General features: G+C 40.8%; 1 protein-coding gene across 1 annotated transcript; it reads left to right on the top strand.

Annotated features, from left to right (window-relative positions):
• Positions 1 to 772: 772 nt before the first annotated feature.
• slc15a4 (solute carrier family 15 member 4) lies at positions 773 to 22,422 on the top strand. Its single transcript, XM_070904703.1, has 8 exons — positions 773 to 1,351; positions 3,620 to 3,912; positions 4,634 to 4,775; positions 4,969 to 5,037; positions 7,003 to 7,183; positions 10,819 to 10,977; positions 15,042 to 15,200; positions 21,919 to 22,422. The coding sequence occupies exons 1-8, from the start codon at positions 773 to 775 to the stop codon at positions 22,068 to 22,070; spliced, it is 1,734 nt and encodes a 577-aa protein (XP_070760804.1). The 3' UTR covers positions 22,071 to 22,422.
• The last annotated feature ends 1,229 nt before the right edge of the window (positions 22,423 to 23,651 follow it).

Raw genomic sequence — 23,651 nt, 5'->3', positions numbered from 1 at the left:
TCCGTCTCCAATATGATCCCCTGGAAACACACACATGACGATAGCACGTACTGTATAGACACTATTAGCACATTTCAAAGTTTCCCACAATTTTTGTCATAAAAAAAAAAAAACACCGACTCAGAGCATATTCCTCCTCTTCTGACGTGTTTGTCAATGCCAGAGTCAGCATCAACAAAATACCGCACGACCACTTCCTTCTCTCGATGGTACAACGTCTGCGTAAACGGAACAAACTTCCAAATCACATGGATAGGTTGTCGCTCGCTTGCTTTAAACAGCACGTCGGGTACGTTTCACTTTACGATCGTCTCCGGAGCAACGCAAGTGCGACAGTTTGTTGACGGAGCTGTGTGTCACGCGATAGTACTGTGACAGTGTTTTTTGTTGACTTCCAGTTCTCTTTTGACAAAGTGGGATTTAAGACGAAACAACGCAAACATTTGAGCGGTAAATATTATCTAGGTTAATGGGGATAATTGAAGACCACTGGGACGTGTTTCAATAAAGGTAATGTAAAAACCAAACTCTTACCAAACTAACGTTATGCTAAAGCTAGCTTACTTAAGGTTTGTACTAAGTGGCTGTGCTACATATGATGAGGAAGGGGGCTCTCCTTGGACAATTCAATTCGGCACAGCTAATGTTAGCTGTTTTTTTTCTGTGTAAACAGTGATGACAACGTTTCACTAACCTGTTCAACCTCCTCTCTTATTTTCTTTGCAGGTCTGAACTCAATCAAGAAGAACCTAAGCCATTAAGTTTGTTGAGAATGGCTAACAACAAGGATGCCAGTGAGAGCACCCCTCTTTTGGACTCAGGTTCTGGGAGCAGACCTTTACCACCATCAGTTTTCCAGGGAAGAAGACTGGCATGTGCTGCCATCCTGCTGGCTGAATCATTAGAAAGGATTGCATTCTATGGCATCACATCCAATCTTGTCCTTTTTCTCAATGGCAGCCCCTTTTATTGGGAGGGCACTCAGGCAAGCCAGGCACCTCTCATGTTCATGGGAGTTACTTACCTGATTTCACCATTTGGAGGCTGGCTGGCAGATGCATACCTTGGGAAATTCTGGACAATTGCTTCAAGTTTGATCCTTTATATTATTGGCATGCTATTTTTCCCTTTCATTTCAAATGAAGACACCAGGATACACCTGTGTGGAGAAGAGGTGGCATTTCCTGTGCAACCTGCGGAGTGTCTGAGCACAAACAGTACCCCTCCAAGCAATGTGACCTGCCCCATTCGTGCCCCATATTGTGGCCCTGTAGTCTACAGTGGACTTTTTTTAATTGCATTAGGTGTGGGTACTGTGAAGTCCAACATCACTCCCTTTGGAGCAGATCAGGTAGAGTATGAACAATATTACTTTCAGATCTCAAAGTCTGTAAAAATTAAAGAATGCTGAAAGGAGACACAGAGTTAATTATGGGATAGAAGGTCTTTGAATACGATTTGTTTTCTGGCCTAGGCCTGTGTAAGATTGGGTATGCAGTGTAACATTATGGAGGTCAGACATGTGATGGGATTTCTGTTGCACCATAACATTTCACTCAGACATGCATGCCCTTGATCATCATGGTCACTTATAAGTATGTCCATTATAAAGTTGACACTTTGGTGCATAATGTAGATTCAGGGACACACCCTCTGTCTTTCTCTCACTCACATTAATACACAAACACCCAAGAGCAATGCCTTGAATAATAGGAAGTGAAACACATCTGTGAGTTATGTCAGATTATCCAGAAGACCCTCTACAAGAAGCAGTCATAGAAATGGAAAAGTTCATCAATGGGGTCATTGTTTTTCAAAATAATCTAACCAGGAGTGGGTAAAACCTTTTCAAAGGGGACTAGTGGGGAGAATATGATTAATACTTGAGCCCACGACACTCATTACAGCACTTTCACATTTCTGTCAATGCTCCTTTTCATCATGTTCAAACACACATAATACACAACATCAAGCTAAATACATACATCTGAGGGAAACAAAAGAGAAACACAGTAACGGGTACATCCTAGAGCAGCACACAACAGGAAAAAAACAGCAATATGTGGAATAAATCAGCTAGCGAATGAAAAAATCATTATAAAACTTGACAAAACATGTTATTTTTTTATGAGCACTGAAGATGTAATATGAACTACAATTTTCCCTCTAATTTTCCTCCAGCTGAAAGTTCTAATTAAGTGGCAGAGGGATATGTTAATACTTAAAATTTGATCGGTTTGAGTAAAACTGAATATTTCCTGTTACATAGGGCTTGTATTCTGTCTTAAGAAATAATTGCACCCTATTGCAGCGTGAAAATTGCCGTAGTCAATGTGAGTTTCTTTTTTATTTTTTTATTACTATGCAAGTTGAGTTTAGTAATCTCAAAGGTACAGTTTTACTGGGGCTGCTAATGTGTCTGTGTAGACAGGAAACAAGGAAGGAATCTGTATTTTAGTCCTTTTATGAGTTACTGCAGATACATTGTTGTAATATTTACTGATCATATTCTGTATTATAAGGAGGGTCAACGCTGAAACAAGATAGTAAATGAAATGTTTTTTGTCTCCTGACGTGACTAAAGGCTGGAGGGAACACAATGACTTACTCTGATTGATCTTGTGTCAAAACAAAATGTACAGTAGGAGCTACAAAAGTACCCCGTTCTATGTATGTATTATTTGTGTTATAGTGTGTTATAATACAGTTCTTGGGAACACATGGCAATCAGGTGGTCAGTTTGAGCTTGATTCATTTTGTAACTACACTGCACAACTGCAGAGAGGGACCCCAGAAAGATTTATGCTCAACAGCGGCTTGTGAATGCCGTGACATTATCTCCCCAGTAGTTAATTGTAGTTGTACTGCTGCATCTTTTGTGCTCATATACAAAAGACATATCCACTTCATCACAGGTATAACTGCATGTAGAATAATCAGTGCCATTATGCAAATAATTATATTTGCTTGCAACAACATTTACCTGAGTTTTGGTAAGCTAAAGGTGTAGGCTATCATAGCAAATTCTGTAAGAATGCTCAAAGCCACAGTAAGCAGATAAAGAATAAAACGAAAGTGGCTGTTTTGTATGGTTATCCCTCCCCTACGTAAAGAAAAAACAAATCTGTCTACCGATTTCATGTGGCTATAGACGTTCCATGCAATCATAGAGCTGCGAAAAGGTTCCACTATTAATGACATTTTTACCATTTTGTGTGTGGAATGAGATATGATGCCCCCTGTCAGTTTCAGTTTGTGACCACTGTTCCTCTTTGTTAGTGCAGTTTGTCTTTTCTGTCATGTCATTTTGCTGGTCTACATAATACATTTTGTCGTGTTGTTGACCACTGCAGCTGCTGTTTAAATGCACAAGATTTATTTTTTTCTGGAGTTGTTTTCCTCATTTGGCTTTGTAAACTTGCAAGTGCTGGTGAACTCACTTCTTTTATAGCTGACAACTGCTGCTAGTTGACAATCAAACTGGCATGACACACAGCTGTAGCAATGTTCACAGTTCAAGGTTTTTTTTTTCTATGAGACATGTTTGACATCCTCCCTGTTTGTGTGACTTACATTGACATGACTGGTTGCTGTCATCCTGCACCATGTGTGATCTTAGGTCAAAGACAGAGGACCAGAAGCAACGCGCAGATTCTTCAACTGGTTCTACTGGTGCATCAACTTAGGAGCCATCCTGTCTCTGGGAGGTGTGGCCTACATCCAGCAAAACTTCAGCTTTGAGCTCGGCTACATCATTCCCACTGTGTGCCTCGGGGTCTCCTTCCTGGTCTTTCTCCTGGGACGTACTGTCTTCATCACCAAGCCTGCTGATGGCAGCGCCTTCACAGACATGTTCAAGATCCTGTGCTTCGCCTGCTGTTCCCAGAAACCAAAGGAGCCCAACCTGCTCCGGTGAGAGCTGCATGTTGTTTTCGAGCATTTTATGCAGTGATGGGGAAAAAAAAAGAAGCTTCCATAAAACTGTATTGTCAGGCAATAAAAGTGGTAAATTCATTCCCTCAATGACAAACAGCACGCTCACAATAACTGTGGTGTAGCAAAGCATTCATCAATCTCAATGGGAAGGCTCTTTCCAACAGTGAAGCAAGTATTTTGTTCATGGCAAAGTTTAGTCAGATGGTGACTCTGATCCAAGGGAATAATACAGCTAGGTGTTGTTGGTAGACCTTTATGTTAAAGCCTCCTGTGATCCCCCTGTATAATTTTTTTTCCTGCTTGGTCCAGGCATTCGTCTTCATTCCCTGTGGTGAAAAGTTATTCTGAAGTGCTCTTACTTGACTTTGAACCAAAGTAGCACAATTGGTTCAAAAACTTGACATTGAATATTTTAAGTTGGCCAATCCTGCAGCCTTTCAAGAATTTCTTATTAAGACATTTTCTCCAGAGATGGGGATTATAGGCTTTAGAATAAAGTTTTTTTTTTTCCCATGTCTAGATGTGCTGTTATTTAAGGGTAAGATGTTCACAAAAAAGGCTGCTTAAGTCTCACACTTCAAGAGTTTAGAATAATTCTAGTCCATTCTATATTTATTTATGTGTATATTTCATCAATCACCCTGTAGTTTTAAATTGTATTTTAAAGGTTATTTTTCTTTTTGTTATTCCCATGAAGCAACAAACCAACACTACTTGACAGTGCCAAAGTGACCTATGGGGGAAGATTTCCAGAAGAGAAAGTAGAGGAAGTGAAAGCTCTGGTGAAAATCCTCCCGGTTTTCTTCGCCCTTATCCCATACTGGACTGTGTACTTCCAGGTAAGATAAACCAATTTTAAGTTGAATCAAAAAGTATGAGCCATGTTCCACATAAAATGAAAAATGTTAACATCAGGGAAGATTATTCTCCCTTTCAATATAGGAGAAGAATGGTTTTGCACCAGACATCCTGGTGATCATAAAGTGGAGAATTACTTCATGCTGAGACTCTAATCTCCTTATTGTGTTGCAGATGCAGACAACGTACGTCCTGCAGAGCCTCCATCTGAGGATTCCTGCCTCGAACAGCACTGCTGACCAGGTAACCCAAACTGTCAATCCAAGTACCTGCTTCTTGTTTAATTTAAAAAAATGTATCAGTGTGGCTTGACATAAGTAGGTTTTAACTAGATTGTTCACTGCTGAAACTAAAGGAGTCAGTAGGTCACTGACACACAATGGTAGGCAACAGCTGGAGGCAGCAGCAAAGGCTGGTAATGCCTTGGGGATTAAGTCATAACTTTACTTCACGGACTAATACCTCACAGATTAGCAACCTGGCTGTGATTGTATCTCTCCACAACATCACCTCCAACTGATTCTTCCTGACTGGTGCTGGTGTCCCTGTGCCTCCCTCTGACTGATTGTATGTTATGTTTTGGAGGGCTTTGATGAATGAACTCCCCCCAGTTACTCCGCATCTCTGCCTTTTCTTCAACGGGCGCGCTTGGTGATAGTGAAGTGCACTGACTCCATGGAAATGTGAAGTGAAACACTTGCCTGTAAACCACACAGTCTAACCTAGTGTTGTATAAATGACATATGTACTGTATATGCTTACATTTCACATGACACAAGTCTTGTGACGCCGTGAAACTGTGTGACATAGTTGTATTTACTCATATTCCACTGTGTTAAACTGTGTTTAAGAACTACATTGGAGTTTTTTTTTTCTTCCCTTCACATACTATTTATCTGGTATCTTAAAGAAACGGAACTAAGCCTTTTTCTGCTACCAGCTTTGACACTTCTCAACATCAAAAGGGAAGTGAGATTAGATGCCTCTGTGATTTGCTCCCTCACCTCACCTGACACATTTCAGTGGCCAAGCTGAACAAATACTGTCTTTTCAAGGAAACTGAGCCCATACTAATAATATTAACTGGGAGAATGGGAGGCATGAGGGAGTGTGTTGTAATTGGTTGTAAATGCTTTTTTGACTATTTGCATTAGTAGTGGTTTGAATTACATTGTGTAGGGTATTTGTACTTTTACTTGACTTTTTAAACGGAGAGCTTTCTTTTAATGTATCTGATATGGTACCCTGTGATCCGTTTAGAGAAGTGGTTGCCAGCCTTTTTGGCTTGTGACAGTACATACTGTGTGCATGTTGTCTATTTGGGGATGCAGAAAAAGCAGAACGTCATGCCCACCACAGACCTGGGCCTGCTGTGACACCTCTGTCATTCATGCCTTGGCGAAGGAAAAGTCTCACTTAGCACTTCCTATCATTTTGAATATGATAATGCGCAAACAAGGGAGGAAAACACTCTCTAAGGAGCTGCTTATAGATTGCCAGCAGTTACTCCAAGAAATGGAAATTCAATTTGAGAATAAATGATGCTATCAGAAGTGTTAAGCCAGAGACACATCAGGAGCTCAGATGGCACTTGGAATTTGAATTGCAAAAAACATCTCCTGCAGTTTGCAGTCTTTCATTGCTCACTCAGTGAGATATTGCCTTAACTTGTAGATACTTTGTGTGCTCACAATGGATTTTCTCTCTGATTGATATGTCATCCAGTCTGTTTGCACGGTGTAATTATTCCTTTCATATATTACATGTTATGGTAAAAGATTTAGATTCATGCTGAAAACTTTTATTATGAATTCAGTCAAGTACACATTGTCTTGCATGACACTTACACATTTAATAGAAAAGTATGTATAAAATAACAATACTACTACTTATGCTAATAATAATAAAAACAACAATAATATAATGATACTAATCCTACAATTGACTTACTAATAATGTGTTGATTTCACTATGTGCTTTCTTTACTGTCAAATTTAATAAATATTTCATTATGTTTGGTTTTGGCCACCTGGGGGTGCCAAAGCAATATCAAGCCCCAAGTACACGCACTATCACACACGCCTGCACACTCATACGCACACAAACACTTGCTGAACTGTGTTGGAATGCACTGACTTTCTCTGTGGTGTGCATGCTGAGTTGCTTTTTGCACAGTTTTACCTCATCTTCCTCCTCTGAATCCTGCAGATGATGTTCCGCTTCCCGACCGCCTGGCTCACCATGTTCGATGCAGTGCTCATCCTTATGCTGATTCCCCTTAAGGACAAAGTGGTGGACCCCATCCTGAAACGCCGCGGCCTGCTGCCTTCCTCTCTGAAGAGGATTGCAGTAGGGATGTTCTTTGTTATGTGGTCGGCCGTAGCGGCGGGTGAGTGCACTAACAGACGTGTCTCTGTATGCTGTCACATAAGTAGGCCAGACAAACACTAATGAAACAACAAAGTTAGCGCTTCTGGTAAATGCCACATGCAATCAGCTCCTCCAAGGCAACGAGCACTGCAGCTGTAGTGCATCATTTACATCATTTATTAATTTGAACTCTAAATACTTTTTTTGGAGGACTTTTGAAACATGGTTCTAATATGTTAGTTCCTCATAAATGTGGCATGCTCAATGCAGAATGTTGTTGCTGAGGCAGCTTTTGATCTCCTCCAAGTATGATTTGAGTATTTTTTTTAACAAATGGTTGCCTTTACTGTGTTGCTTTTTATGGGACTTAGCAGATGGTCTGTCACAGGTGTATTAATTGTCCCTGAATCAAAACATCACTTTCCACCTGGCAAAGGCAAATACAGCCCAGAGTTTTGCCTTTTTATCCTTGCCCTGTAGAACACAGGGGGAGCTGTGGCATCTCACTTTTTGGACCTGAGTGACTGCACCCGCATGCGTCAGTGCTGCTCAGTCCTATTCACTTCCAGCCTGTGGATTATTTTGGAAATAAAGTCTTAGCCAGGCCTGTCAGCGGGTGCTGCTGCATTGATACATTCAGGCTCAAATGTTTTGAGAGACAAGCCTGGAGGCAAGAAGAAAGCAAATCACTAACACTCCTGAGAATCACTACACATTATATTTTTCAGAACCACTGCCCTTTCTCCTTTCTCAGATGCACAATACATCCGCCACGTAGAATATGAACATATTCTGTCATTTGTGACCTTTTAGATATTGACTGGTGTGCTCCAGCCAGATTGCCAATTGACTGTTAAATAAGCACTGAATCAAATTTGACAACAATTGTGAGGGATAATTATATTTTCTGAGAGTTCATTAAACATTTTGTTCATACAAATAAAGATGAAGATAAATTAGGGATTAACAAATCTACAGAGTTTCAACATATTAAATACAACAAATAATATAATCTAATATAAACCTTTTCATTATTAGATTTAACTCTTAAAGTACCTATTACAGGTCTGGGCATCCCTTTTCATTGTTTCAAATGAGTTGGTAGTAGTCATCAAAAAGTTCCAACAAATATTTCCATAGATGCCATTCGAGCACAACAACAATATCACATATAATTTACCTGTCGCCAAATAGCACTTTTGTATGTGTATGCTGCATGAGCAGCCCCATGAATGCACTTCGCAACAAGACTACTGGAGCCGTCAAATAAGATCATTACTGTATGTGTCAGGTCATATTCACACTGGTAATTATCTTAATCCTTATCTGCATAATAGCGTTATTCATTCTTGTCTCTTTAAAGTGATCTGACTGCAGAATGTGTAAAATGTCACATGATCAACAGACCAATGCATATAAAACACAGGATTTAAATGTGGTTCAATATCAATCTAAAAATGAGCATTCCATTTTTCCATATATGATAAAAACTCAATCACATTGAGAGCCTTTTTTTAATCAGTTCGAGTCCAGGTTCACATATTACTAGTGGTGATCTACAGACTGAACATGTGATCCACAGATTAAAGGGAATAGTACCCATCTAAACATCTGTGTGGTGTCTGTGTGTGTTTTCATCTCTCATCTTTGTGCCTTACTTTATATGGACACGGTGAAGAAGAATTGAGAAAGTTTGATGAGGGAGAGTCTTCGGATGTTCTAGCCTGAGAGTTATTCAAGCCTGGCTTAGCCCATCAAAAACATCCTTTTCAATCAGCGAGATGTGGTAAAAGGTCTATTAACCAAATCTAATATGTCTAATGTGTTCGGAAAAGTAATATTTCCTTTTCAGAGGATATGAGAATTCCTAGAGGGGAAGGTGCTCTCACATGTTCATTTCTGATGCTCAAAAGCAATTCAGGTATTTACTTTTCCATTTGGCTTCTTGAAAGAAAGTGCAATCCTTGCATTTGAATTCAAGCTAAATAAATTCTGAATATTGCAGAAAGCAATTTTGAGTCCTGGCAGTGGAGAGAAAGGGTTTACGATGGTGCAGTGGTGTGGCCATTGGTCACAGAACAGTAGGTGAATACACAACTAGTGTGCTATGCAGTTCTGACCTGGATTTTAGGAGTCATATCAGATGTCTGGATCAAATCTGCACAGTATTGTACTTTGTGAAATGAGTTAATGAGACACAGTATTAATGGTATTGTATCTGTAGTTTAACAGTCATTCATCCGAGCATAATTTGCTGAGCCCGTGCTGTTTATCCCCAACATTGCCTTGCTTCACATTAATTCAGTGACACACACTGACTCCTGGGAACTGCCTTACGCTGTTGTTACATTTTGAACTGCATTCCCCACAGCTGGCTTTCTGTGTGTCCTCGGTGCTTATCTGCATCTGTCCACTAGCTGAAATCATGTTGTGTTCAGAGACTGACAGATGGATAGTTGTGAATGACCAAATGTGGCATCTCATGCCCAGAGAATAGCCAGTCCAACACATTGCGTTGTCAGCCTGCCACTCTGTGTCCACAACATTGGCCACACCACTGCTGTTCAGAGTTAGAATCACTTTCATCACCATGTGCAAGAAATGTGCAGGACTTTGTCATGATGACATTGGTGCAGCGGTATTTCACAGGGTTTCATCGTGCTCACTGACACGCATTGGCTCAAGGACAGCTGGACCTCCCATGCAGTGCAAAGGGACAGCTGAAGACATGCTGTCAAGCGGACTGTGGGCTGTTTCTGATCCCCTTTTCATTTGTGTACAACAGACCCAGACTTCAACCACATACTGGGGCCGGCTCAGAAAAGCTGTGCTGACATTGCTTTTGAAGACACTTGCATGTTTTATCACATTCTCTTAACTTTATGTACTAATCTGCTTTGGTTAAAGCTCAATGGCTTTTAGGTGTCCAAAAGCATCTCTTTTTTAAAAATAAAAGCTGGAGCAGAGTTGCCAGGGATCACACTGGGTCATCTGATGCGTGATGTTTAGTAAGGGTGGGGGGGGCAGGGATGTGTGTTTTGTAGTGTGGGACTTGGGCAGCCATGTGGCCACACTGCCTGAGATGGACGGCTGGTATTATAGGATAGCCGGATTACAAGGCTACAACTCGTCTCAAATACAGCATTAAGTGTAGTTATGATAGGAGGCTGTCTCTGGGAGTTATCTGGAAATAGCCGCTGGTTACATGATAATAGCTATCGAATAAAGCTTTAGGAGACGGCAGCGGTTGATGGCGACTGCTTGGCTCTGATTATTGAACCGTCTGCACTGATCCATTACTAACTGCCATAGTATAGAAGCGTGCAGATGTGATCTTAATTAAGTGGAAGGGTAGCCTTAAAACTAGCTAAATGCTTAATGGACTGTCACTGAATCCTCTAACTGCAGTGTTTGACTATTTGTTGGTGTCATGGACTTCAGGGTGATACTTAAACGAGTGCTTCTTCATCCTGACTGCAATATACAAGTTTTTAGATTCACCCAATGCCCTGTTTGTATTTTTTCTTTAGTTTAGTGTGTATGTTGCAGAATTACAGCTTGTGTAATGTTTTAGAAGAATGCTTTGTCCTTTTTGCCTTACATTTACCTTCAGCTAACTGGGCTGATGTACATGTTTTCTGTTTTTCCACTCAGGTATTTTGGAGACAAAACGCTTGGAGATCATCAAATCAAACGGTACCATTGACCAGGTGCTTGGCAACGTTATCTACTACGCGGCAGATTTACCCATATGGTGGCAAGTGCCTCAATATGTGCTGATAGGAATCAGCGAAATCTTTGCCAGCATTGCAGGTACAGTTGTTTGACATCTCCTGTGTCTCATTTAGCAGTGTGTGATGGTTCAGACTAACAGTAAAACACAGCATCCCCCAGTGATGAGCCTCATGGTTTGAGCTGGTCTGATTCACCTTCACACTGAGCCACTCCGAATGGATTGTGAGCTGAAAACCATTGTGTCCATCCTCCTAAGCAGAATGCAATGAAGACTAATGTGTAAACCCTTTTTGAACAGTTTGTTTGATTCATTGCCAAACTGCACCAGCTTAATGTGACTGCGGGTTATAGCCAAGAGTAAATAGCCCATGAAGTGGATTGATAATTGATTAACCTGATTTTCTCACACCACTACAAGACAATGTTCGGTAATGGGATTTTATACATTAAGTGTGGAAAGTAACCTTTTAAAACTGAAATGATGATGAAAGCTGTGCCTTCGCCCCAGCCAGTGACCCGCCTCATATTAGCGCTGTTCCTTTGCTTGTTGTCCAAACAGATACAGTAGATAATAAGATGGATTAATACACAGATATGATATGATATTTTATACTGTACCATGTATCCCTAAGGGCATAGTCTCAGTGGCAGATCACCATCATAACTTCATCAAACTTTTCACCTCCATGTTCAGTCACCTGTTGTGTTGCCGTTTACCAAAATTAACTTAAAGATATACCAGCATATGAAATAGTAATCACAGTGTACGCCCTGCCCCCTCCACCACACACAATCACACTCGAGAGATAATACTGACACTGTATTTCAAGTTCAACTCTTAATTATCCAATTAGCATGCTTCCCCAGCTGACATGCTGTTCATAGGGACATATGCCACTTGACTACACAGAAAATGATGGTATGTTTAATTATCAGTCCAGCACTGCTGGCAGTTATATTTGTGAGTAGACCAAAGAGGCAGAGAATGAGTCTTAAACATCCTTATAAGAACGCTACGCATCATCTCCCACTTTTAGAGGCATTATACTGTAGACTCTAATGACTGCAGGAACAAAAGAGATGTCCTTGGCTTACTGTAAAGCAGTGTGTTACAGGGTCTGGCTCATTGGTTTGCAACATTGCCCACTATGGCATAATACAAGCAGAGATATTGCTTCCATGGTGTAAAGGGTATTAAAAATTTCTGCAGGTTGACAAATCTCTCACCGTAGAGCACAAACAAAATTTGATTAATCTCCAGCGGGGTATTAAAGGTTTGGCAGCCATAGTTCCAAAGGCAGATATCTCAAAACTTTGGCACAATAAACCAAAACTATCTGCATGACTAGATACCACCTGGAGTGTGACTTAGGTTAATTAACTCTTCCTGAAAGTCCTCCCTTTTCACTATATTGTCACCTTAGAAGCTGTCTTAATGGCTGAGATCTTGTGTGAATAACTTTGAATCCTCTTTCTGCTAACAGAAAAAGATGAGTTTCTATGAAAACATCACAACTCTGTGTTTTAGAATTGCAGCACTTGGACCAACTTTTCACACTAGGAGGCTTGTGAATATGGCCCCAGGCCTGATTTGATTTCAAAGTTGTATTACCGTTGTTGTTCAGACAATTCAAGACAAGACACATGCTCATCAGTATGGGCCCACCCATAATCCTTCACTGGAAATTTAGAAATGTTTGCTTACCCCGGAGAAATAGATTCCCTATTTTCTTTCTGGGGACTGATTAAAAAGAAAAGCGTTAAATCAAAGCAGGTCAGAATAGTTCATGCTGGAACTGACAGCTGCAAACTTCTTTTTGATACTTTCAGGGTATCGGCTGAAAACTGCTCCGCAAGCCGGGTTTTTCTTCTTCTTTTTTTTCTTTTTGAGCCCCGACCTAAACAGGAAATGTCTTTTCATTAAAAGCTATGAAAGTAAGGTCACATTGCCCCAGTAATACAATAATGTGACAAAGTGAGAAATTGCTCTAATGTTATCAAATTGCTGCTGCAAAAATCTGAGACTAGAATGGAAACAACAGCAACAATATTCTCCTTTTATTAAAAGAGGGGAGTTTGTGAGAAATGCACTGAATGTGATATAGAAAATGGCTGTGGCCCATTATCCTACACCATACTCTGCAATGCACAACAGAAATCTGCCTTGTATTGTGTTTATGTGTCTGTTGTGTATCTTTTTATCTGTCTGTAGTATTTGGTCTTTTTCTCTGCGGTCATGATCATGGCTTCAGGCCTCAATTATCTTAGTGATTTGAGTTTGTGAAGGCCTATAGCCATGATTGAGTCATTCTCCTATTACTACGGTTGTCGTGCCGTTGTAGGCTCTACCATATAGCACTCACTTTATTTCTATATCAAGAGTGAAGATTGAATCATTAATATTTAAGACTTTTTTTTTTTTTCTCACCACAGTGGAGGGATTATCTAGCCGACGCAGTCACAGCAGGGTTTTTGTAGGAGTGAACATTCACATTCGTCATCTTTAAGTTTAAAATCCATGGATACTGAACTTTGTTTAATAAGCTTAGGTATTATAAAGCCCTTGAACAGAACTCCATAAGGCTTCTATAAAACACTGGAATTCCCACAAAACTATCAGGGTCCCTATGAAGTAAAATCCAGACATAACAAAGCTATAGGGATCCTTAAAATAAACATATTCTCTTCTCTCCCTCCATACCATCCCACAGGGCTTACCTCAAGGAAAATTGGCTGACAGAATTGTGACATATGTCTAGTTAAGAGGAATATTTCCCCTTAGTCTTCTTCGGTTTGAATAAATCTGTTTAAAACCTCCGGTGCCATCAAACTTCCTCACTGCTATCCCCAGTCTTGTAGGACGATGGGTAATTCTTTGTTCGTACACCACACGTCTGCTTTCAGGCAATAAGAATATACAAAACTAAAACGATTCCCTACAGTATTTTTAATTACGGGTTGCACTTTATAAAAATGTTAAAGGCTAATGTTATTAAGAAAGAAAAATCACCCCTACAAAAAAAAAAATCTATGTTCAGTTTAAATTCCATCCCTTTCTTTTTTAAAAAATGTTTCTCAAGTAATTCTGCCTTTTGGTCGAGAAAGGTCAAGCTGTTTTTGTGTGTGTGGTGAAAGCCATGGGCATCACCTTGATTGTTTCTTGAAGTATTGTCGTCACAGACAAGAGCTGGATTGAATATAATGTTGCAATGTTTGTCTGTATTGTTCCCTTGACTGTGCAGAGCTGTATCTGAGAATCTTCATCAACCACTGCAATCCCCTGTGATAGGCACAGCTATTGACTAGTCTTTGTTGCTATCAAAAGGTTAGCTTAGGATATAAACAAACGTATCGTTGTGAACTTCTGGAAAGGTCATTCCGTTTTCCGCTGAGTAATAACCTAATGTTTGCCATGCTCTTATCTCATTCCTTTTCTTATGAAGCTTTTTTTTTTTTTTTGCACGACTAACGCAGGTATCTGTAAGGAAACTGTTCGTCAGATTAATTTGTGCAATGTCCCCCTCCAAGGAAGGTCTTAAACGGCAAACGTATTTAACCGCAGCTCCCTAATCTCACCCGACAGATGTAGCTATAGGGGCTCATTTGAAAAATCACATGTTTGAGGTGCCATGAAATTATCAATGTCAGCTTGCAGGCAGAAAGATCTCTGGGCAAAAAAAGACACATATTCGATGCTTTTTTTCCTCTCCTCAACTCTCTTTCTCAGTCCTTTTATTTCTTTCAAGACACAGTAAATACTGAGTGATGTGTTTTCCAGAAATAACTGTTTTTTTTGGAGACCAGTACCAAGCAGAGTAGATGGCACAATGGCACCACAGACCAGTGCCACCTTGGAAAATTAGCTGTCAAGCAGCTGCTGAGGAAGCCTTTTGGTCTCAAGTACAATATACTAAAATGAAAACAGTCACTGTTAACAAAACCCATCATGTTACACGGATGCATAACGGCAAATGTTATACCCAAGTATATAGTGTTACCGTGGTTGCGCCATTGTCACAGACATGACCTAGCATGTGAGGCCTTCTCTTTAATTTGCCACAGGTCACGGCATATAACCTATTTTCAATGTTTTATATCCTACCTATTCAACAAATATCTGTCTTTTACTCTCTTTGTCGCAGGTCTGGAGTTTGCCTATTCTGCAGCCCCCAAGTCCATGCAGAGTGCCATCATGGGGCTCTTCTTCTTCTTCTCTGGGATTGGCTCCTTCGTGGGCTCTGGCTTATTGGCTATTGTCTCTCTCAAGGAGATTGGCTGGATGTCATCCCACAAAGACTTTGGTAAGAGATACAGTAGCTTATAATATAACATGTGCACTCATTGTTGCAAACCATCGCCATCGCAGAGAATTACCACCTGCCTCTGCAGTTCCTGTCTGCTCACCTGTTTTGGTTCAGTCTCACTGCTCTCATAGCGCCATTTTCGGCCTCTGCTGTTTTCAGCGAAAAAGCTCTAAAAACCCACTACATGCTCAGCGCCAAACAGACAAGGCTAGCGACTAACTGATGAACATAGTATAGTATTATAATACTGACTTTATCCTGAATAAGGAGCTTTGAATAAGTATTAATGAAGATGTGCAGTTGTTCATCAAGCTCCACACAATAAGAGTCCTGACGTTGTGCAGAAACAAGCAATTGACCTAATTGTTGAGAGATTCCTGTGTGTGTGTGTGTGTGTGTGTGTGCGTGCGTGTGTGTGACTCAGTAGCCATTTGACATACATACATACTCCAGACTTCCTCATGAGATGACTTTGTCTGTATGTGAACTTAAAGAATGATGCTGCTCTCCTCAAAATATCTTCAGCACAGAGGTGATTGATCTTTACCCACACAGTTTTCTTCGGGCTGTCCATAATCCTCCTGAATTGAGCATTACAGTTGTCAAGCCTGCTGTTAGGTGCCCAGTGCACTATTGACTTAGCACATCGACTGTATGTATGGACTCGTAGAAATGGAATTGTTGGTATCGATTCAGAATACAGAAATTTATTTTCCAGGGACACACCTTAAGAACTTTCATAGCTTGTGCTGATTTAAAACCCACTTAAAGAGTTTGTAGATTAGATGGGGGGGGTGGTTCTCTTGTTTTAAGAGTTTCCCATAATAAATAGACATGTCAGACTAACGACAAAAGGTTTGTGTAAATCTGTCCAAGCGGCAGAATGAATAGTGTGGTGGTGGCAGCAGATGGATGGGCTCCCTGGCGAGAGGAGGCTCCCAACACAGATGCACTTTTCCCTGAGCATGCGGTAAATAAGCCAACGTTGTAAATTGTTTACCCACAAACGCCTAATAGCTCATTAATATAGTGTGCCGACAGGTAGGGGGGTACTTTTGATGATGTTAGCACTGGAAGATACTTGGCATACATCATAAATCCATCCTTCGCTCAGTCTTGCTTCACTTGAGGGGCAGTTAAACTGGAGCCGGATTGCCTGTAAGACTTCTTTTTGCTTTCCAAAACAAGTCATTTAAAAGGTGAGCTGCAGAAATGGAACAAAACATCCTCCTGGCCCTTGATAAAAGACACATGGCACAAAGCTTAGGCATTAAGTACAGTCAGGAATCATGCAGTTTGTTGGATGCTGGCTTCTTCCACATCTCATGGCTCTCTAGGTGGAATGGAGTCAACTTATTTCCATGGCTGCGGGCAAAATGGGTGTGCAGTAAACAGCATCTTGGGTGAGCTGTGCTAAGTTGTACTGAGCTGTGCGGGCCTGAAGACAGATGAGCAACATTAATCACAGGCTGGGGGTCTGATTACATAGCCCTGCTTCTCTTAAGTAAAGCTGTCCCTGGAGCGTTACATGGGGATGGCACTGCTAGTCTGGCATCACACTGGTGGATGCTCAGCTCTCCTGTCGTGCTGTAGCTCCATCTCTCCCTGCTTTGTACAAACTAATTTTAGTCAGCATAGGTAAAGTGTTGCATGGTGAGTCCGTGGAGTCTGTCTTTCATTACGGTACGACCAGCTGGTTTGGAAAGAACCAGAACTTCAAGTCTTAAATTTTGAAAGTCTTAAAAGTTTGGTAGAGACAGCAGGAAAGATCGTGGTAATGCCTGCAACTGATACCCCATGTGAAAATAAATTCTGGAAAGCGGTATATTGCACAGGCAAAAGCATACAAACATTAATTTGTCCCTCTCTCAGTTAAACATGGCAACTAATGGAGGAAAGACAAAGGGGTAAGGGGGCAGTGGTCCTAATAAGAAGGAAACTGTCCAGTCCCATTGCAGTTATGTGGTAGCCTATTTGCTCAACTATTATGTGTCATCAATTTGGACATAATGAGACACGATGGTTTCACTGGTTTCAGCTTCTCAAATGTGAAAACCTGCTGCTTTAATTAGTTGTCGGTGATATTAAACTAATTATCTGTGGGTTTTAGTGGTTGGACAAAACAAGCAATATGTTTATGTCCCGAGCTTTGGGAAATGGTGATTGCCATTTTATGGACACGATGATTAATTGATTAACCAATAAAACAGATTAATTCATCTTATATTTGCAGCCCTATTACAGGCATTCATCAACAGACAACTGAGGTTCCAAATGGGCCAACATTATAACAACAATATGAAAACATCTGTTAAAAAAAACAACAATGAAAAGTGTACAAACGTAGCGTAATCCCAGTTGTGTCAGGTATAAATTTGTGTGTATGTGTTTCACAAACTCATAGTAAGAACATTAACAACAAGTTGCTTCTTTAAAGTCCTCTCATGCCAGCCCTCTTGTCCTTGGAGTTTCGAGTCTCCATAAGTGAATGACCACATGTGTGGAAGGTGGAAGCCTGTGGCATCAGTCTGCAACGCTGTGATGAAAATGATTTTACAGTATTTCATCCACATCTGTTCTCAAACTTAAAACAGAGTGAGCTTATGTGTTGAAATTATTGATCCTTCGACTCCCGCAGTACATCGTTTCCCCCTGTGGTTACATCTGGTCGAGTAGTCATCCATCACTATTTTATTTGGTATTTTTACAGGCCCGGTATATCACTATCTCATCCTTTCCCGTCATAGACCGCATTGGTCGAGCCGTTTTAACCTCGTAAGCCAAGTCAATCAAAGATCGGCCTTTACTTTCTTCACCAGCATTATTCTTTACACACAAGGAGGTTTGTGTTTCTAGAAAATGTCTATTGCTGCATTTAATTGTTCTGCCTTTGTGGGAGCATCATTCCCTTTGTGGACCTCTATGGTCACATGACAGGAAATGGCCTTTTTCTTTGGCCAGTGTTCCGAGCCCTGACTGATCTTATATCAGATGTCTGGGACGTGTTCAGACATTCAGAGTGAGCTGACATTCGCACATCCTCCTCATGAAGTGTTGGATCACACTCAGTGAAATGTCAGTGTTTTAATGGAAGCCTTTAATGTCACATCTGGCAAATTTAACATGAACTTTTATTCTGTATGAAAGGGCTCCATTTGAAAATGTAATTTTTGCTGCGTGTATTAGACGTGTCAGAGGCAACAGAGGGCACATACAAATAGTTAGCATGTTGTGGCCATTTACAAAACTCCAGCATCAATCATAAAGTTTTTATGAGAAGAGAAGAGGAGAGCTGCAGAAAATAACTATATTTATAGCTGAAACAAACATGCATTGATTCCCTCTCTGATTTCACTCTGAGGCAGAGGATGGCGTTGAACGCACTGAAGCATTGAAATGTTGGGTCATTGCACTGAAGGTCTGGATCAATTGATCCATTTTCACACGTTAAATTGATATTGACCCGTTTCATCTGCTCAAAGCCACTGGCAGGTGAGTCGTCCCACATGTTGATATCACTCAGATATGAGACTGCTGACCCCTTCTGTCAGGGCATTCAGTGTAATCACAAGCTTGTCATTTACTAAGTCAGAGGTGTAAAACAGTTCATCTGAGCACTTGGATGTCTCAAGAGATAACAAAGCTTGTTCCAAAATACTCCACTCCGACTGGTTTGCAGTATTCCCTCCCTCGCTAAGAATTTGCCTTTAAAATAACTGTCAAATATTTATGGGCTTCATTAATGTGTTTTACAGCAAGTCCTTGTTTAGTCTTTTGCTGCTGTAATTAGCCTTCCATATTTTTGAAAATGCTTTGCAGCCAAGTGGGCCCTGGGGGGCAGAGGCTGAAAGGAGGAGGCAGAGCCCAACTTAATGTGTAATGAAATTAGAGCAAGAACCATTACAAAACTGAAACCTTGCACAATTTATTTTCAGGACTGTTCCAAAAAAGTAGATGTTTGTTTTTTTTTTGCCTTTTCACTCCTAAGGTCCTAGTTAGGAGAGACGTTTTGAAAATCTGGAACAAAGGTTGAGATCCAGTCATCTGTCAGAATAATCTTAAGGCAGCGGTAAAAGAGCAAGCAAAGGAGTAAAAATGTCCTAGAATCCGGATTTGTTACATGTCTCGTGCTGACATTCAGAGCCTGCTTCGGAGCAAACTCAGAGTGTTGAATATGTTGCTGTAAATCCTGCGCTTTTTTCATGCTGTCCACACTTTAAATGGATCCTTTTTTTCTAAATACTCTTACATATTGCTGTTTTTGGGCCAGTATACAAATGTCTTCCCTCAACATAATTTGTATGCTATATTCCTTGCTTTTTGTCAGCGATCCTGCTCTGTTAATTAAGACTGCTGATCCGGATTCTTAAGGTGAATTATCGATTGAAAATACAAGCGACCCTGCTGCAAATGCACTTCCCTTTTTCCTCCCGTGCTCTCCTGTCAAGCACATTGTTTTGCACTTCATGAATTATTCAAACACTGCTTTGTTTTTTGTTTTTTTATATATTTCTCACGATTTAAACTTTTGACCAGATTCCGATGACAATAAAATAAGTTGAAACTGAGACAGGGGTCAAAGTGTCAGGTCTTCCCCTTTTCATTAATGCTCTGGCAGAACTTCACAGTGATCAGTCAGCTCTCTGTTGCTAGATCAAAGGTTTCGAGCTGTAAAGATGGTGCATAGAGCATTGACAGAGAATCACTCCCGTGTGATGCATCCTATCGTCACGGTGTTTCTTTATTCCCCTCGATTTCTAATTATCCACAAGAGCACGCACACAAAAGAGAGGCTGGAAAAAGAATTATTTATATGCACGGTGGTGACATTACAGAGTGTGATCTGCTCTACTGATCGCAAGTGATCATGCAAAGCACGGGGATCACTTGTTTCAAATTAGTTAATCCTGCCCTTTGATCGGTAGCAAAGGACGCCCTGTTAAATCATGTACAAGAACATGAAGGTTTCTGTATTAGCTGAGGATCCGTTGGGACGCAGCTGCCTCTAATGCAGCGAGGTGGATGTTATACAGGCCTTTGGTGTGAAACACTGGCATGTTTTCATTACAGCTGTTTCCATTATACAGTCTAGTTTAAAGAGTGTTTTGTTTTGGCTGTGCTTGTATATCTGTGTCACATTGAACACATTCCAAAATGATTCTATAAAATAGCCCAAAAGTAAAGTGTGAAATGAATGAAAAAATCTTTAGGAATCCTGTTTTAGTCTACGAGCACCATCTTGGCCCAGGGGGCTGTTAACTTTAAATTGACAGGTGTGACGAGACTGCACTCCCTGCCATGTGAATAGGCAGAACTTGAATTGACAAATGCCCCCATATCTAATTAAAATCACGCCTGCTTCTCTTTCTCTGGCTCTTTATTTGGTGTGACAGCTCCACATGGAGAAGCTAATAGGCGCTTTCTGAGGAAGACGGCAGATTGCTCCGGGGCTTCACATTTATTCATTTGACGATAATGTAGGATGTAAGCTATAGGTATATCTCTCCACTGGTGAAACTGTGTCTTTCATGGTGCCTGTTACATAAACCAAAGACATGTTTTTTAAATATGCTGTAGCTGGGGGGTGGGAGTGGGGGGTGCGTTGTACTTTGCTCAGTACAACGCACCCTTCAACAACCAGCTCTTCCCGAAATGTCCCCTTGTCCAGCAAAGTAGTAAACAGCCTCATCTCACGCTGTTGGCTACAATGTCAATTGGTCTGCCTGACATGGTCAAGAGGACAAAAGCTGCTCTAATGCCAATCCAATTGTCTCCATACTTGAACAGTGGAGACAATTGTACTGTCGTCAGCTTTGCCCTTCATGTAAAACCCTTACAAGGGGAAAACAGGATTTGTTTAGAGCTTTCCTCTCGAGGACGACCACTTCAATCAACAGTGCAGCAAATGTCGAGTTTAAAGGCTGCTGGTTGAATTCTCCGGACCCAGCAGGAACAAACGGGTGGGGAATATCAACAAATATCATTACTCCATTTTTTTTAATGCTTGAAATTTAGTGTACGTTCTTGGTTCTGTCAGTCTCGGCACGTCCTGTTTGTCTTCCCCTCCCTCCTGTACACAAGTCACACAGCGAATCACAGGGGAAGCATCAGTTTCTTTCTTTTTTTTTTGCATCCCATTCCCATGAGGAAACAAACGGTCCTTTAATACCGATGAAAGACTCCCCGGCTCGTATCACAGCCGAGGGCCCGTATTGCTCTGTTATTTCTGATACTTCCCACATCATCAGTACCGCCTCTCCGCATCAGCGCCGAAGAGCGGGGTCAACCGTCTTCACTTTCAGAAGGTTTTCACACGGTGGTGCGATGAGAAGTAACAAGCCCCTGCGCTGAATCCTAATTCCTGACAGAATCATGTTCCTCTGCCATGCTCACTTCAAGCCTGCCTTTTATGTCTAGTAAAAACACAGCAACCTGCCACACTTGCGAGCTTGTGGCCGTTTACCTTTGCCTTTGGCATTCTTTTAACATGGAGTAGTATTTTGTGATGAAAGAACCCCTCCTGCTGCCGCCCCTGAATATGTCACAATGGACTCTTTTGTTCTCCAAATTTCCATATTTGTCATTTTGCCGTGCGGCTCACAGTTTTTAAGCGTTATCTGAACGCCAGTCTTGCTTCTCAGCTGTTTGGAGGCTCAGCCAAGGTGTGTCATACTCTTACATTCTAATAATGTCCTTGTTTTTTCTCTCTTTCCAGGCAATATCAACGACTGCTCTCTGCACTACTACTTCTTCCTCCTGGCAGGGATCCAGGGCGTCACCTTGCTGGTCTTCCTTATTGTCTCTGTCAAGTATGACAAGCAGAGGGGCAGAGCAGGAAGCCAAAGGCAGAGACACATCTCCTCTTGACCCCCACACACATCCCCGTACCCCCTTCACCATACCTGCCTTTTCCAGTCATATCGCTCAGTGCCCAAAGACCCTGTCCAATAGGTACTTACTAATCAAATCCTACAAAAGTTAGGTTTACCTCTATCAGTCAATATATGTTTCGTATTTATGTTTATTTTAGCTTTCAAGTGGGGACTCTTTATCCTTTTTTATAACAATAATGCTTTTACATCACTGGATGAATGCACAGATACCACTGAAAGTATAGAGGTTAATGCAGGAGCCATGTTTGAATCGTTTCTCCTGTGCTCCCTCACTCCTGTGTGTTTTACTCTTGTTGCCTTTCTTTGATCATTTGCACTTGACTTGAGGAGTGGTGCCATAAAAACAAACAAATCCAATATTGAGATATTTTCTAATCATGAAGGATGCTCAGTTGTTTTTATAGTTAGATTTTTACTTTCTGTTTTCAAACAAAGGTTTATTTTTGGACTAACCCTTCTACTGACCCTGGTGTGGCACATCAGTGTTAGACTTACAACCGCAATCTGAAATTGGGCTATCTGAGCATTAAATGTACTTGAATTGTCTTGATTACAATTACCCCTGTTACCACATAGTTGTGGTGACAATGAATGGGAAATTTGTTTTAATGAGTGATTTCATGTTTAAATGTTGCCGCAGATTCCCAGAAATAATTGCAGTTAATGTTGAGACAGAATAGGGCTTTTGTTTGAGGAGATTTCAAATAAACTAAATAAACTAATCTAGTTTATTATCGGTTTCCACTGCCTGTGATGACACACTGTAAATCCACTATAGATCCTCCAACAGCACCATACGTGAATAATGATAACTCCTCATTTTAAAATGACCCTTATGAAGCTTCACAGCAGTTTTTATTTTCTGGTCAAGCTGCAAAACGACATGTCCGCATGACAAACAACTAATGAGAAACTAACCTTAAGCTTAACAGGCAACCTTGAGTGTAGCTCTGAAAATATCCACTCCATTAACGCTTGGATCATGATGAAAGGCGCACTGGACTTAATGCTATAAATTAAAAATGTAACCCATTCACATTGACATCATATTTATATTTAGAATTTCAGTACAAAATAAGTCACAACTTTGACAGTAGTTGTTGTCAGGAACTTTTTACAGTGTTATCATGGCTTTGCAGCTTTGCCAGAAAATCATGAAAAAGAAGCTTCTGTTGTTGTATTTATTTGACTGTGATGCATTTGTTTTTAGCTTTATATTGCTAAGAAATATGCTTCTGTGTGTGTGTGTGTGTGTGTGTGTGTGTGTGTGTGTGTGTGTGTGTGTGTGTGTGTGTGTGTGTGTGTGTGTGTGTGTGTGTGTGTGTGTGTGTGTGTGTGTGTGTTTCTTCAATTCACAGAATAGATATAGCACAAGTTACTGAACTATATTAAAACAAGAAAACTCTCAGGGTAGTGTCGAGTGACATAACTCTCCAGGAAATGTAAAACTGCCTTTGGGAGCTCAGAACAGTGTTTACCCTGTGGTGTAAATAAAGTTACCTTTGTAACAGCACACAGCCAGTGTAACCGCACTGACAGCATGTGACGCCTGTTA

This window comes from Enoplosus armatus, chromosome 4 (assembly GCF_043641665.1).
Source record: "Enoplosus armatus isolate fEnoArm2 chromosome 4, fEnoArm2.hap1, whole genome shotgun sequence".
Lineage (NCBI taxonomy): Eukaryota > Metazoa > Chordata > Actinopteri > Centrarchiformes > Enoplosidae > Enoplosus > Enoplosus armatus.
This window is presented reverse-complemented; position numbering and strand designations above follow the sequence as displayed.

Coding starts and splice junctions, on each gene's coding strand:
- slc15a4 (XM_070904703.1), top strand. CDS start 773: ATGGCTAACAACAAGGATGCCAGTGAGAGCACCCCTCTTTTGGACTCA. Junction 3,913..4,633: donor AAGGAGCCCAACCTGCTCCG/GTGAGAGCTGCA, acceptor ATTCCCATGAAG/CAACAAACCAACACTACTTG. Junction 4,776..4,968: donor ACTGGACTGTGTACTTCCAG/GTAAGATAAACC, acceptor ATTGTGTTGCAG/ATGCAGACAACGTACGTCCT.